This window comes from Haliotis rubra, unplaced genomic scaffold (assembly GCF_003918875.1).
Source record: "Haliotis rubra isolate DU_JTF1 unplaced genomic scaffold, ASM391887v1 Scf1214, whole genome shotgun sequence".
Classification (NCBI taxonomy): Eukaryota; Metazoa; Mollusca; class Gastropoda; order Lepetellida; family Haliotidae; genus Haliotis; species Haliotis rubra.
The window spans coordinates 44,453-61,315 of NW_025765131.1; the positions used below are offsets into that span (position 1 = coordinate 44,453).

Genomic DNA, 16,863 nt, shown 5'->3' on the forward strand with positions numbered 1-16,863 from the left:
TATCTTCAACTAATACATTCAGTTATCCCATCTCTATAAAGCTATCTTAAGTGTTTGTACACGAGACATTATCTTCAACTAATACATATTCAGTTACCCCATCTCTCTATAAAGCTATCTTATGTGCTTGTACACGAGGTATTATCTTCAACTAATACATTCAGTTACCCCATCTCTATTAAGCTATCTTATGTATTTGTACACGAGACATTATCTTCAACTAATACATTCCAGTTATCCCATCTCTATAAAGCTATCTTAAGTGTTTGTACACGAGACATTATCTTCAACTAATACATTCAGTTATCCCATCTCTATAAAGCTATCTTATGTGTTTGTACACGAGGTGTTATCTTCAACTAATACATTCAGTTATCCCATCTCTATAAAGCTATCTTATGTGTTTGTACACGAGGCATTATCTTCAACTAATACATTCAGTTATCCCATCTCTATAAAGCTATCTTATGTGTTTGTACACGAGGTGTTATCTTCAACTAATACATTCAGTTATCCCATCTCTATAAAGCTATCTTATGTGTTTGTACACGCATGAGACATTATCTTCAACTAATACATATCGTTATCCCATCTCTACAAAGCTATCTTATGTGCTTGTACACGAGGCGTTATCTTCAACTAATACATTCAGTTATCCCATCTCTATAAACGCTATCTTATGTGTTTGTACCTGATGGGCGTTATCTTCAACTAATACATTCCAGTTATCCCATCTCTATAAAGCTATCTTATATTGTTTGTACACGTGGCGTTATCTTTCAACTAATACATTCCAGTTATCCCATCTCTTCCGGGCATTGACTATTCCATTATTTCATCTCATTCCATCTTATGTTATCCATTCCAGGTTATCCATCTCCATGTTGATTCCATCCATTCCATTCCATCTCCTTCCATGTTTGTTCCATTCCAGTTATCCATCCTCCTTCTATCTTATTATCTTCTTCCATTCCAGTTATCCATCCTCCTTCCTTCCTTCAATATCTTCCATTATCCATTCCAGTTATCCATCTATTCCATCTCTTCCGTCCATTATCCCGTTATTCCATCCATCCATGTTCCAGGCCGTTATTCCATCCATATTCCACTATCCTTATGTGTTTTTATTCTTCATTCAATCCATCATCCAGTTATCAATCTTCTTTCCATTCGTATGTGCATAAACTATTGGTGTCCTTATTATCTTCTTCCGTTGTTGTATATCCAGATATTCCTTCCTTCCATTCAATTCCATTCATAAATGACCCTCCATTTTATTCTTCGGTCTTTCATTTCCGTTTCAGGCTCCTGTCCGTTCCAGCTGTTTCATGTGTCAGGCAAGGGTCGGCTTCCTGTGTGCCATTACAATGGTGTGGGCTAAGATTATGTGTGGCTTTCCTTTGTTGCGTTCCACTGGGGCTCCGTCTTCCTTTGTTCATCCATGATGTTCCGTGTGTTCCATTTCCGGCTCTCCGTGTGTTATCCACATCCATCTTCAGATGAATCAATCCATGTTGTGTCGTCGGTTGTTCCTTCCATATTTCCTCCATGCCTTCCTCCCGTGTCATGCCTCCCGTGTGGTCCTCCTCCGTTTCCGTGTGCCGCGTTCGATTCCATATTTATCTGGTTCGTTTGTCGGTTATTCCATCCACCTCCTGCCTCAACCTACCACTACCTACCACCACACACTTGCACCTCCTCCACCACCTCCCTCCACCCTTTTCACTACCTCTGCCACTCCCCCACCTCCCTTCCTCTCTACTACCTTCATTCCTTCCATTCCATTTGTCCCATTCCACCTACCTCTGCCACCTGCCTACCCCACTCATACAGTTACCCCTCTACCTACATGACCTCCCTTTCTACAATTGTACTAACTCCCTGCCTCCTTCCCTCGGTTATTTACTGCTCTCCTTCCGTTCCTACTTTGATTCCTTACTGCACACTCCTCTCTTGTACTTACCGCCTGGTCGTTCCTCATACCTGCCTCCATGCCGCTGCTTACGGTATCCTTCCCTTCCTACCACCTCCGTCCCTCCCTCCTTGCCTCCCCTCCCTGCTTCCCCTCTACCTGCCCCACACCTCCCTCCCCTGCTTAACTCCCTGACTGCCTACCTCTACACTTACCTCCCCCCTGCAGACCTCCCTTCCTCTCTACCTACCTCTGCTACCTACTTCCCTCCCATTTGTCCCTAATTCCCTACCTACCTACCCATCTTCTCTTCCCCTACCTACCTACCTACCTACCTACCTCCCTACCTCACACACACTTACCTCCCCTTCCTCCCCCTCCCTCCCTACTTACCTCCTTCATTCCCTCCCTACCTACCTACCTACTTACCTCCTCCCTCTCTTTGTCCCTACCTCCCTACCTACTTATCTCCCTCCCCTGCCTCCCTCCCTCCCTGCCTACTTACCTCCCTCCCTCCCTGCCTCCTGCCTCCCTACCTACTAACCCTCTCCCTCTCCTCCCTCCCTACCTTCCTACATACATACCTCCCTCCCTCTCCCCTGCCTCCTTACCTCCCTCCCTGCCTACTTACGTACTTACCTCCTTCCCTCCCTGCCTACCTACTTACCTCCCTCCTTAAACCTACCGCCTTACATACCTACCTCCCTTCCTCTCTTACTACCTACCTACCTCCCCCTACCTGTCTATCTATGTACCTGGCTTATTCTTTACTGCCTTGTTGTACGTCGCTGCTTTTCTTGCAGATCATCAGAGACGACGAGCAGCAACTCATGGAACTGAAAGCAAACAATGGCTGTCTGGAAAAAGGTAGATTTTCACAGTGCCACATTAAACATATTGTTTGCTGGCCGAAATCAAAAGTTTATTATTTTGTTCTTATTGAAGTTTCCAATACAAAATGTATTCATATACTACTGAAAAGTTAAAGAACACCCTTTCTTTTACACGACTATAGTTTATCTGCATAAGTGGTGGATAATGCAAACACACAGAACTCGAGGTGTCAGTGGTATTTACTTGGTTGGTTGGTTGGTTAACGTCGCACTCAGCAATATTACAGCTATTTGGCGGCCGTCTGTAAATAATCGAGTCTGGACCAGACAATTCAGTGATCAACTACAGCATCGATCTCCGCAATCAATTGGAATACTATGGTATGTGTCAACCAAGTCAGAGAGCCTGACCACCCGATCCCGGTAGTCATGGTTTACTGAAGATCAATAATTCTAACCCGGATCTTCACGGGGATAGTGTTCTTTAACTTTTCTAGCAGTATATATCAATAAGTGCAATGCTCTACATTGTTCGGAAGGACAGAACTGAAAAGGAGTCGTGTCCCAACGTGAGCAAAACACCGGTTGGGGGAGTATTTTGGTACAGCACCATGGCTAGTATTTCTAATGATCATAAAATGGAAGGCCATCCTTTACGTGTAGTTGCTTTTTTACCACGTGTGTGGGCGTGACACATGTATGAAGATACAAATATCAAGGTACGTTTAGTAAGGTAGGATGTAATTGCACAATATACAGTGATTGGCTGTTTATTTTCTGAAACAGCCAATCAACCTTCACCAAAAGGTGTAACCTCCCTAGGGACTTACAGGAAAAATACTACCCCGTGTCCTCCTTCCCACATAGGTAATAATGTATAATACACATTAAATAAAACATGTTCACGTGGGAGTATATAAGAAGACATTTACACATACATATTGATGTGTATTTTCTTTTGTCGTCAACCAGTCTACATGTTCGTAGAAACGTCCGTGTGTACTAGATATTTCGATCCGTTGCAAACCACTACCAAACTGTTTTATGCATTGTATGTTGAAGTGTATACTTTAACATCACAGTTTTCTCTTGCTTTAAACTTGAAAGGGAAGGGTTTGTGATGTTAGTTATATTTGAAAGGGATTCAAATAGAAACACACACACACACACAACCACACACACTCTTTTACTTATGATATAATAGTATAATAGTTATAAAGAGTATAACAGACACAGCTTTTAAGCAGATATATGCTTTTGTTATGGTTAGGTTTTGTTGCCTTTGCAGGGGACAAGATAAAATATTTTTTAGAAAAATTAATAATCTATATTATGTTACATCGTGATTATTATCTGTGAAGTCCCAAAACAAATTCTATGTACGTCCATTGGCAAACAGTGCAAAGTGTTTCATACCAGACACTACCTAAATATTTTCAGACATTTGACTCTCACCTTTCAGATTATGGAAGCAGTGTACACGTTGTTGGACTGACACGCCGACCTCTTCTGGTTTCATGTAAGTATTTCCGAGAACAAGTGATGGGATGACTGAACGTTCTTTAAAAACAACACAACAGTGAATCAAGAAACTGTTAAGATATCGTGGTTGCTAATGATCCAGGTCACCGTATCATCCGATTCCATTCTATTAAGTTAATACATCAAGTAAAACATGCTAAAAGCACACAATAGATAAAACATGTATGTCCAAACTTTAAAATGGTCAGAAGCTATCTTTTGCCATATACGGGCGTAGTAATTTAACATTTCCAAAGGTTGGTCCAGACGTCAAATAAAACAAAACAGATAATGTAAGCCAACACCAGACAATAACCAGGCTCCAGTATCCATCCGATACACCGATTCAGATGGACATAAGAGGACGTCAGCCCACCCACAGTTACATCAACCCAGTAGAAGTAAATACAAAATATGAAGGCTAGAGGATAACCGGTCTGCATCATCCACCGAGGCGAGACGTAGTTTCCGAGCTTTAATCACTGCAGCAGAGTGTATGTGTGCCATACCTGTTCTCATCGCTGTCGTCACCCGTGAAGGACCGGGTTAGAATATTGGCCTTCAGTAACCAATGCTTGTCGTAAGAGGCGACTAATGGGATCGGTTGGTCAGGCTCGCTGACTTGGTTGACACATATCATCGGTTGACATATGCGCAGATCGATGCTTATGCTGTTGATCACTGGATTACCTGGCCCAGACCCGATTATTTACAGACCGCCGTCATATAGCTGGAATATTGCTGAGTGCGGCGTAAAACTCAACTCACTCACTGACTCATCGCTGTCGTGCCGCGAAGGCTAAAATATAATATATATTTCGGATATCCCAGGAGTAGTAGGGAATACCGCCAATGCTAAAGATACGGTGAATAATTGATTATACAGTGCCATTTAGAAAGTGGTCAAATGTAACCTATGGTATATTTGGGATTACACTTTCTTAGTAAAGTAGAGATTCTAGTACTTTTGTTTGGTTGAGTCCCGTCCGGGATCTGGAAGTCACGGTGGATGAGCGAGTTAGGCGGCTTTGTGTGCTGGCGATTAGGTGCCTGACTCTGAGGGTGTGGGTTCGAATCCCGGATGGGACTAAACCTAGCAAAAGTACTAGAATCTGTACTTTACTAGAAAGTGTAATCCCAAATATCACATATAGGTTGCGGTGAATAATTACCGGGAAGCGTAATCCAAGTCTGGAGTAGATAGATCTATGAATAGGGTAATTTCTGCTAAAACATTGTTATAATAGAGTGAATTTTATTTAGTAGCGTCTACAGATTATTTTAGAGCTATTTATCTTCAATGAATACCCACGCTTATTAAGGTCTGGTTGCAAGAAGATTTAGATTTAAATTTTACCTAAGGGAATCAGCTAAATTCGCAAATAGAACACTTAGTGTTATAATTTGTAAATTCAGAGCAGCGGATTGTTTTGTTTATAATGTTTTAATTCTTTGTGTGAGAATCTCGTTGAGCTTGTCTTATCATATGGGTCGGCAATTTGGGGCACTAAAGAATTCAATTGAATCAATGCTGTACAGAATCGAGCCTGTAGATTTTACTTAGCAGTTGGCATGAAAACCCCAAATTTGGCTGCCCGTGGTGATATGGCCTGAGACCTCCATACAAACAAAGCACAGAATTGAAATACTCCGATTCTGGCGCAGATTACAAACTGCAGGTTATTCAAGAAACACAAAGTACCGTTTGCAATTATAACATGTCGGGGCGGTGGGTAGTCTAGTGGTTACAGCGTTACTCAATAGATCCCAACGCAGTATTTTAGGTACATTTCCTCGTGTCCGAACTGCTCAAACTTTCGTTCTCTTGAAGTACATTGACAGTAGTCTATTATTGTGATGGAAACCTACAACGGGTTTTATATAGTGTCAATATGGGAATGATAATTTGATGTCGAATTAAAGAAAAGTATGTGAAGAATAGACCTGAAAAGGTGTAAATAAGTTTATTGCTATTTTTATACGTTCCCCAATTAGAGAGTATTCACGTTGATCCTGTTTTACTTGTAATTTGTGTGAGCCTCTGGAGTGAGACGGCTATGTTCATTCAGACATGACATTGAATTGCAAGTACCGCCAAGGCTTTGCTCATTCAATCGAGAAACGTCGCGAATTTAGTTTCCGGCATTGAACCTCCCCATCATTACCAAAGATTTGAAGAAGTACGTGCCCGCTAGATGAGAAGGATACGTAGTGTAAACCCCAGTAGATTGTTATTCTAGAGGGTTTTCCTAAAACTGTGCATGCGTATTTGCACATGTTCTGAAACAAGTTCAGTTTTATAGGTAATAGATAGCTCATACTGCTTATTCCACCGAAGAACAGACTATCTGCAACTCTGGGAGACAGCTCACATCTTTATTCTCAAACAGAGTCTTCTGTACGTAGTAATCGATAATTTCTCGAAATGTTTTGCCCAGACATTTAAGTCGTTAGTTCGCAATTAGTTTATTGATGTCCACCCACTTCGACTATTTTCAGAAATGAGAATTCTAGAAAAAAAGAACTTGTTAATTGTCGTGCCACAGGTTAGGAAAATATATTCTTAAACAGCGAGGGCATTCCTGCATGTGGTTTATGTATCCACTTCATGTTAGTTCCTGGAGTGAGGAGAACTGTTCTACTGGTACCAGGTACTTTTTCACTTTGAACAAATTAAAAGACTTAGTGTCGGTGCTGATAATTCTAAATTCTCATATTTTTACTTTTCTAAAACAATAATGTTCAGTAAAGGTATATCATCAGCATTTAGATAGATAAATATCGATGATGTTCCTAGACATGGTTCAAAAAGAGATTATATAGACCAAATAACTAATAACGAAAATCGTGTGCTCTAGTCGCGGTCGGACCTCAAGTCAAAGTCAGGTCTGGTGGGAAGCCTAGTGGTTAAAGCGTTCGCTTGTCACACTGAAAACTCGGGTTCGACCCCCATATAGGTACAAGTGTGAAGCCCATTTCTGGTGTCCCCGTCGTAATATTGCTGGAATATTGCTAAAAGTGGCGTAAAACTAAACTCGCCGCTCGCAAAGTCGAGTCTGTTTTGTCTACGAGATTTAAACAAGCGTGAATTTGATAAACATCACTTGTGATGGTGTGTAATACCATCGGCAAACTAAACACACGCACACACATACGCGCGCGCAGAGCGCGACCTCAACTCGCTCAACGAGACTGTGACCGTCTATCAGTGAAAGAGTTGACATAGTTGTAACCAGTTCATGTAAAATATATTTCAAATATATTGGGTTATGAGTTAATTTCACACAGCCTATTCAACTTTCCATCCCTGATAAAAGTGAAATGTTCAAACAACAGAACGAAGTAAAACATGTGTGCTATTTCCCCTCAACCGTCTTCATTGCTGTAAAACGCATCTGTCGGCGTTAACTGAATCTCAAACCATTACTGATGTCAGTACAATTATAGAACCATAGAACTGCTTCTTTCAACACTTGAATAACGTAGAAAGTTGACAAAAGTTTGGCCATTCATCTCTGACCAGCGTTTGTAAACATATCGCGACACACTGACTGACGGTGTAACTGTGAAAGTGACTGAAGCGGACATAGAAGTTACCTGTTCATGTGGTGTATGATGAACACAGAAAATGTCAAAACTACCCTAAAACACGATACTGTTAAGTTTATTTGTTTATATAATGTGACAGATTCATATAGAATCTACACCACAAACACTTTTGTTGAGAAATTCACTTCACTGAGATCGTATTTTACTCCCGAACATCGTCCACGTCTGGCAGATATCACAACAATGGGGGTAAATCAGAAGTGTACTAAAAATTCTTTTATATTACGTTTTCTGTAAACTAATCCACTTGTTTCTTAATGAAATTGCATTTTGAATTCTCGTAGTAATATTTTTACGTAATAATTAGCGCTAATATAGCTCAGTAGTGGGAGATATTCTACACGGATGAAAACACAGACAAACATTCAGCGCACTGTTTGGGAAACAATCCACAATCTGCCGATATTTTAGTAAATATCTTTCTGTGTCTCAGTTTGTGACAAACAGTGAAATAAACTTGCTACACAACAAATACAATGTTTATTCCAGGTCCTAAACTCCACCTGGACGCGGCACGGGCGAACACAGAGGAGGTGCCACGTAACGACAGACGGTCAGCTAGTTAACTCGCGCCGCCCGACACACGGGATGAGGGGCAGAACAGACTACAGAAGTACATAGGGACCTGTAGCTCCCCATCCCCCTTCCTCCATCCTCCTCCTCCCTCCACACACCCCTACCCACCACCCCCAGATACTGGGAGACAGAAACCAGAATTGAGGGTGGATGATAGGCTGTACCTGCCAGTCCTGCTAGAGATGGGACTGTGTGAGGCAGGACAGGTGGACAGTTGGTTGTATGTTTATGGACAGCGCCACCGCTCCTGGTGTGTCCGCGTGAAGGGAGATGTAGCATCACACAGGGAGAGTATCTGGTACCTGGGTGTGGAGGGAGGGGCAGGGGCGAGGTGTCACCAGAACACCATCCGACCAACACCCTTGGCACACAGGCCACCCTCCACTATGGCGTTGTACTGGATGTGGGGGAGGGACAGAGTTGGCATTCATCGACCTTGGACAGACAGGTTGTTCTAGGCAAGTGTAATGGTGAGTTCAGTGAGCCACTCTTCCCCATGTTTAGTGCTGGGCCGCCGGTATTCCTTGACCACACTCTGTCCATGAGTCTGATCAGCGGGGAGGACATCGACATGACTGACACAAAGAAGACTCTCTCATCTACCAAGCGCTGGAATAGAAAAATTAACTGGCCATGAAACTGTGAAATCGGCCATGAGACTGTGTGAAGTCAGCCATGAGGTTGTGTGAAGTTATCTGTGTAACGGAGATATTTCTATCAACTGTTTCAAGGAAGTGAGTGAAGCGGACATAGAAGGGTTCGGTTTGTGTTCTGTTTGTTGTGTACAAAATACAACCAAGTTCTTCGGATGTCTGCTTTCACCCTTTCCTGAGTTCCTCCTGAGACTGGAAAACATTTTAAATACTCACACTAATATTAGCATGATGAAGACTATTGCTGTAGACGATGTAATTGTCCGACAGTAAATGATACGATTCTAATGACGTGTGATGCAAGTCAAGGGACACAGAAGAAGTGAACACACAAAATGTAAAAAATTGTTTCAAAACCAGATTTTTTAGCTTTTATTGATTTTTCATACCGAAAAAGGTTTTTGAATCCACACACAATTATTCATATATTGAAATTATCACAGTAGTTGATGTGAATATGTCACAGTGAAAGCTCTGAGGAAACGACTCAGAATCGAGTGTTTCGACAAAATGTGCAAAATCATTCAAGCAGGATTCCCCTTCTTGTGTAGATCGGTGTCAGGGTATTACCGAACAGCTAACATTCATACCCCCGCCCTTCCCATTCCTGTTGTGTTTTATTATATGAAGCAATAAGCAATACTGACAAAGAACCGGGAATCAAAGATACACATCAAGGCAAGTAAGACTTGTCTACCAATCATTTTGCTATAAGATATTTCACATTATCAAACTTTCTTCTCTTCTTTAAAATCTTGTCGACTCGTCCAAACACTCTTTCTTGGATTATTCCAAACAGCCTTATCGAGTTATTCCAAACAGCCTTGTCGGGTTATTCCAAACAGTTGCGTCAGGCTATTCCCAAACAGCCTTTTATTCGGGTTATTCCAAACAGATATGTCGGGTTATTCCAAACAGTCATGTCATCAGGCTATTCTAACAGTGCAATGTCGGGTCATTTCAAACAGCCATGTTGGTTATTCCAAACAGTCATGTCAGGTTATTCCAAACAGTCATGTCGGACTATTCAAAACAGCTACAAGTCGGGTTATTCCAAACACCTTGTCAGGCTATTCCAAACTAGTAATGTCGGGTTATTTCAAGCAGCCATGTTGTTATTCCAAAACAGTCATGTCGGGTTATTCCAAACACCCATGTCGTATTATTGTCAGCCATTTCAGTTATTCCAAACAGTCATGCGGCTATTCCAAACAGTCCTTGTCGGCTCTTCCAAACACCCATGTCAGGGTATTCCGAACACCCTTCAGGCTATTCCGAACATTAATTTGTCGGGTTATTCCAAACAGTCACCGGGCTAATCCAAAGAGTCATGGTTATTCTAAACACCTTCAGGCTATTCCGGAACAGTCTTGTCGTGGTTATTCCAAACAGTCAGCGTCGGGCTAATCCAAAGAGTCAGTCGTTATTCTGGAACACCCTTCTCAGGCTATTCTCGTGAAACAATCCATGTCGGGCTATTCCTTAAACTGTCATGTTGGGCTATTCAGGAGCAGTAAATTGTCAGGCTATTCCAAAACAGTCATGTCGTTATTCCAAACAGCCATGTCAGGTTATTCCAAACATGTCATGTCGGGCTATTCCAAACAGTCATGTCAGGTTATTCCAAACAGTCATGTCAGGCTATTCCAAACACCCTCTTAATCGGGTTTTGTCCTAAACATCCATGTATTCCAAACAGCCATGTCGTGCTATTCCAAACAGTCATGTCGGGTTATTCCAAATAGTCGTGGGCTATTCCAAACACCCTTGTCGGGTTATTCCTAAACATCCATGTCGGGCTATTCCAAACAGCCATGTCGTGCTATTCCAAACAGTCATGTCGGGTTATTCGAAACAGCCATGTCAGACTATTCCAAACAGCCATGTCAGATTCTATTCCAAACAGCCATGTCGGGTTATTCCAAACACCCTTGGCGGGTTATTCCAAACAGCCATGTCGGGCTATTCCAAACACCCTTGTCGGGCTATTCCAAACAGTCATGTCGTGCTATTCCAAACAGCCATGTCAGGTTATTCCAAACAGTCATGTCGGGCTATTCCAAACACCCCTTGTCGGGTTATTCCAACAGTCATGTCGGCTAGCCATGTCAGGTTATTCCAAACAGTCATGTCGGGTTATTCCAAAAAGCCATGTCGGGTTACTATTCCAAACAGCCATGTCGGACTATTCCAAACAGCCATGTCGGGTTATTCCAAAACAGCCACGCGTCGTGCTATTCCCAAACACTTTTGTCGGGTTATTCCAAACAGTCATGTCGTGCTATTTCAAACAGCAATGTCGGGTTATTCCAAAAACACCCTTTGTCAGGCTATTTCAAACAGTTGTGTCGGGCTATTCCGAACACCCTTATCCACGCTATTCCAAACAGTCATGTTGGGCTATTCCAAACAGTCCCAAATTCCAAACAAGTCAAGGTACGCTATGTTACAACTGATCTTTTTATCTCTTTTATCTCTTCGGGATAACCCTGATACTCGAGTTACTGTTCCTGTATAAAAAGCAAGCATGAATTGTATTTTCTCGGTATCTTATCAAATATGATAATACATGTACATTTGTATTGATAAAAGATACGTTTTAAGATACGTTTCTTACATATAAAAAATAGGGATGAATATATTTCACGATTTACTATTACATTACAGACGATCATTCGATCGACTTCTCGTCATTTGTTTGAAGACAAAATTTGTCACCTTTTTCAAAAGATAAACGCATACATTGGTGCAAAATCATTAACATTATAAACATTATTATAGCATTTATCGGTTGATGGTAAGGTATGCGTTTTTACGATTCTGTTTATTTGGGTTTAAAATATTACTAATTGCAACACATTCCTACTATCGCCCATGCCTCTGCACAAATTGTAGCTCTGTAGTAATTATTATTTGATCTCTTTACATAACTGACATGTATGTATTTTCTTATGGGGGTTGAGGGGTAATTTTTCATGCAAATTATTTATTTCAACATGGACAGTAGTGATAATAACGGAATTGTTTACAGATTCTTAAAAATCATGTTCATGGTCCAATTAGAGAACCAAGAAACGTGTTGTTTAAGACTAACATTCATTTGGTCCTTATGGCACTTTTAGTATCGGCTAACATTGATTTATGTGACTGAAATTTTAGTAACTAAATAACATAATGGTGCCTGATACATGACGTGTAAGGTGGGGCAGCTTTCTCAGCAGAGTGCCCTCTCACCAAAGTCGTGAGATTAACTACCTTTGACTGCTATCTGGGGTACCCCGTGAAGATCCGGGGAAGAATAGGTCTTCAGCAACCGGTGCTTGCCACAAAAGGCGACTGTGCTTGTCGTAAGAGGCGACTAACGGGATCGGGTGGTCAGGCTCTCTGACTTGGTTGACTACATGTCATCCGTTCCCAATTGCGCAGATCGATGCTCGTGCTGCTGTTGATCACTGGATTGTCTGGTCCAGACTCGATTATTTACAGACCATCGCCATATAGCTGGAATATTAGCTGAGTGCGGCGTAAAACTCAACTCACTCACTCACTCTATCTGGGGTCATCGGGAGGTTTCCGCTGCAAATGCTGTCCACCATCGTTCTTTAAGACTGACCATCGAGTTTGGTTTTACGCCGCGTTTAGCAATATTCCAGCAATATCACGGCGGGGGAAATTGGGTATTGTGCAGCGTGGGGATCTAACGTTGCGTGACGAGTGAATGGGGACATGGGGTTGGGATCCCTCCAACGTTGTGGGAATGGGGATTAATGGGGTGTGACAATTGCTAGGCAATGCTAGTCGTTTTAGAAAAATGTCTTTCAGAATAAACAAGTATGTTTTATGTGGTGTGATGTGCGAGTGGACGTGTGAGAAATTGGAATTAAACGAATTAAAGCAAGGTTAAATGAATGGGGCCTGAGTGTGGTAGCTGATGTTAGTGTTAAACGTGTATGTGAGTGTGTGCGAGATATTTGTATGTAGAACTATGTGAGTGGTTGGTAGGAGCCTAGTACCGCCAAGCGGTAGAACGGGGAGGTAATAAACTACGATCGCATGGAATGTTTAAGGATGTGTATGGCTGTGAAAGTTACGTGAGTATGTGTATGCCCTTGTTCATACCGGGCTCTGCCTTCCCCAGATTCAGATCAGGTACTGCTCCTCTGCATTTGGAACCGGCAGATATACAAATGTGAACGTAAATGAGATGGTATGTCTTCCGTGTAGTGAGGATGTTGAGGGTGAAAGATATGTTCTGTTGTATTGCCCTGTATATAATTGGCAGGGTGCGGCACACCTCTCCTCCCCTTCCTTTTGTCCCGAAGTTTTCGGTAATGACTGTTGAAACTCTCGTGGAAACGGGTGAAATGAATTGTAAGATTCTCTGAAAGCTCTGACGCTACATCGCCTGTCAGACGGAAAGCTGTAATACCATTGCAAATTGAGAAAAATATACGGAAATAATAGAATTTTGTTCGATGATAGCCGCTTGTTCAGTAATACCCTGACAATCGTAAGAGGCGTTCTAGATTAAATATAATTTATTCTAATTTGTTGTAATATTGGTTTCACATATGTGAATATTTTCCACTTTGTGATATTGGTTTCATACTAGCATGATATTTATTGCATAATATATGTCTATATACAAACTGATGACTCACCCCCATCCCCCTCTTAACATCATCAGCAATCACAATATTCCTCCAGTGTTGAATCCCAGTGTTTTGTTTGTTTGATGTTGGTAAACGCTGCATGCCATTAATATTCATCTGGTATTGAATACCAGTGTTTTGTTTTTGGTTGGTTGGTTAACGCCGCATGCCAGCAATATTCCTCCGGTATTGATCCCAGTGTTTTGTTTGCTTGATGGTTGGTTAACACTGTATGCTGCAATATTCCTCCGGTATTGGATACCAATGTTTGTTAGTTTGATGGTTGGTTAACATCGCATGTCGCACTATATTCCTGTGGTATTGATCCCAGTGTTGTGTTTGTTTAATGGTTGGTTAACGCTGCATGTCGCAATATTCCTCTCGGTATTGGATCCCAGTGTTTTGTTTGTTTGATGGTTGGTTAACACTGCATGCTGCAATATTCCTCCGGTATTGATACCAATGTTTGTTAGTTTGATGGTTGGTTAACGCCGCATGTCGCAATATTCCTCTGGTATTGGATACCAGTGTTTTGTTTGTTTGATGGTTGGTTAACGCCGCATGTCGCAATATTCCTCCGGTATTGGATACCAGTGTTTGTTAGTTTGATGGTTGGTTAACGCCGCATGTCGCACTATTCCTCTGGTATTGGATACCAGTGTTTGTTAGTTTGATGGTTGGTTAACCCTGCATGCCATTAATATTCATCTGGTATTGAATACCAGTGTTTTGTTTGTTTGATGGTTGGTTAACGCCGCATGTCGCCATATTCCTCTGGTATTGGATCCCAGTGTTTTGTTAGTTTGATGGTTGGGTTAACGCTGCATGCTGCAATATTCCTCCGGTATTGGATACCAGTGTTTTGTTTGTTTGATGGTTGGTTAAAGGTCGCTTGTCGCAATATTCCTCTGGTATTGGATACCAGTGTTTTGCTTTGGTTGATGGTTGCTTAAGCCGCATGTCGCAATATTCCTCTGGTATTGGATACCTGTTTTCTTTGATGGTTGGTTAACGCTGCATGCCACAATATTCCTCCAGTGTATGTATGAGTGTGTTTATACATAGAGGATATTATAGGTCATATGTGACCATGTCAGACTATTTACGACACGAGTGCCTAAATGGTTTTTCCTGAGCGCGAGCGACTGTAAGAAAAATATGAACCCCGCTATTTTCGCCCTTGTAGGTAATAAATATGAGTATGTGTGTAGGGTGGGTGGGCGGGGTGGGGGTGTAATGGGTATGACGTGTGTGTGTATGGGTGTGACGTGTGTGTGTGAATATAGTGTGGATGATATTGCCACGATGAATATAATTATCCATGTTTGATACATTGTCCACTATTTTCTCAGTAATATATATATCAAAGTATATCAAGTATATATACTAAGTCAAAAAGAAACTTCACATTCTTTCTTCAGGGCACTATAAAGAACAAGAGATGGTAAGATGGTTAAATTGTTATCATTTCATTGCTGAGATCTGTGTGATGTACTCGATACACTGACAGTGCCATAATCAGTTCCATTAGGCTGCACCGCCGTTCAAAACATGGGTATACAGAATGTCAAGTCCACAAGAACAAAAATGCGAAATTTCTCAGTTCAATATCGTGTATGGCCTCCCCGCGCATTCACCACTGCCAAACACCGTCTCCTCATCGACTGCCTGATGCTTGTGAACAAGTGGTTGGGGATTCTGCGCCATTGCTCTTGCAAGGCAGCGCCAAGTTCCTGCAAATTCTGAGGTTGGTTCCTAAGACCACGAAGCCTTCTCCCAAGTGCATACCAAAACGTGCTCTATTGCAAAACCTGATTTGGCACTAACGTCATTTGCACGACGAATGGATGGGTTTGAGTGGGTTTTGCTAACGTTTTTTCTAGAGTCGAAAGATAGGGATCCCATTTCGGATGCATAGATGTATCATCAGAGAAAAATTATTCATTATTTTTCAAATTACATTTTGTGAAGTTTCTTTTTTGACTCAGTATATTAAATAGGCCATACGTCATATCCTTATCAAATGTTGAATTTTATCGTTTTGTTAAATATGTTGTTCACATTTAAGAATATATATGAGCTAGTAATGAAAATAAATATATTGAGTTTTGTACTATTACGTCTATTGTTATGAAATATTTGTAGATGGTTCAAGTGCAACCTTCTACAACCAATGCTCCAGTAACAGAAAAATCATGATCTTGTTGACACGATTGATACACAAAAGTACAGAGCTTTAGTTTGATGCTCACAATTAGTAACAGTCAGTTTGTCACATGTACCTTCTATGCTCTCAAAACCTTTTAAATTATCACAGTGTCACACGAAAAATGTATTTTCTCACAAAAGCAATGTTGTGTACAGAGATCGTTATCACAATATTTCCCCTAACCTTCTATCTTCTCCCAATAGCGATGTTTTTTATGCAAAGATCCATAAAAACACTGTATGACATCCTTACCTTCTATTTTCTCCCAGTAGCAATGTTGTATGCAACGATTCTTAAAGACACTGTTTGACACACTAAACTTCTATCTTCTCCCAACAGCGAAGTTGTATGCAAAGATCCATAAAAACACTGTATGACATCCTTACTTTCTATTTTCTCCCAATAGCGATGTTGTATGCAAAGATCCATAAAACACTGTATGACATCCTTACCTTCTATCTTCTCCCAATAGTGAAGTTGTATGCAAAGATCCATACAAAAAGCACTGTATGACACCCTTACCTTCTATCTTCTCCCAATAGCGAGAGTTGTATGCAAAAGATCCATAAAAACACTGTATGACATCCTTACCTTCTATTTCTCCCAATAGCGAAGTTGTATGCAAAGATCCATAGAAGCACTGTATGAGGCATCCTTACCTTCTATTTTTCTCCCAATAGCAAAGTTGTATGCAAAGAGCCATAAAAACACTGTATGACATCCTTACCTTCTATTTTCTCCCAATACCGAAGTTGTGCCCAAAGATCCATAAAAACACTGTGTGACACACTAACCTTCTATTTACTCCCAACAGCGATGTTGTATGCAAAGATCTGTAAAAACTGCATGACACCCTCACCTTCTATTTTCTTCCATTAGCGATATTGCTTGCACAGAT

At 41.3% G+C, this 16,863-nt stretch overlaps 1 protein-coding gene and 2 long non-coding RNA genes across 4 annotated transcripts in view; all 3 read left to right on the forward strand.

The window, feature by feature from the left end:
- The window catches only part of LOC124265631, a 175,757-nt gene that overhangs the window by 7,890 nt on the left and 151,004 nt on the right, over positions 1 to 16,863 (forward strand). Inside the window, exons 1-3 of one of the 2 annotated variants that reach the window (XM_046700429.1) lie at positions 1,357 to 1,370; positions 2,713 to 2,779; positions 4,208 to 4,264. In XM_046700429.1, coding sequence (XP_046556385.1) covers positions 1,368 to 1,370; positions 2,713 to 2,779; positions 4,208 to 4,264 — 127 coding nt within the window. In that variant the 5' untranslated portion in view covers positions 1,357 to 1,367. Of the gene's footprint in view, positions 1 to 1,356; positions 1,371 to 2,712; positions 2,780 to 4,207; positions 4,265 to 16,863 lie in introns of those variants that run through there. The other variant, XM_046700420.1, reaches the window with a different exon arrangement.
- The window catches only part of LOC124265658, a 15,510-nt gene continuing 7,532 nt past the window's right edge, over positions 8,886 to 16,863 (forward strand). Inside the window, exon 1 of the long non-coding RNA XR_006895503.1 lies at positions 8,886 to 9,185. This is a non-coding gene — a long non-coding RNA (uncharacterized LOC124265658). The remainder of the gene's footprint in view (positions 9,186 to 16,863) is intronic.
- On the forward strand, positions 13,718 to 15,766 carry LOC124265653. The gene is made up of 3 exons (XR_006895501.1): positions 13,718 to 14,643; positions 14,711 to 15,124; positions 15,745 to 15,766. It is a non-coding gene; the product is annotated as an uncharacterized LOC124265653 (long non-coding RNA).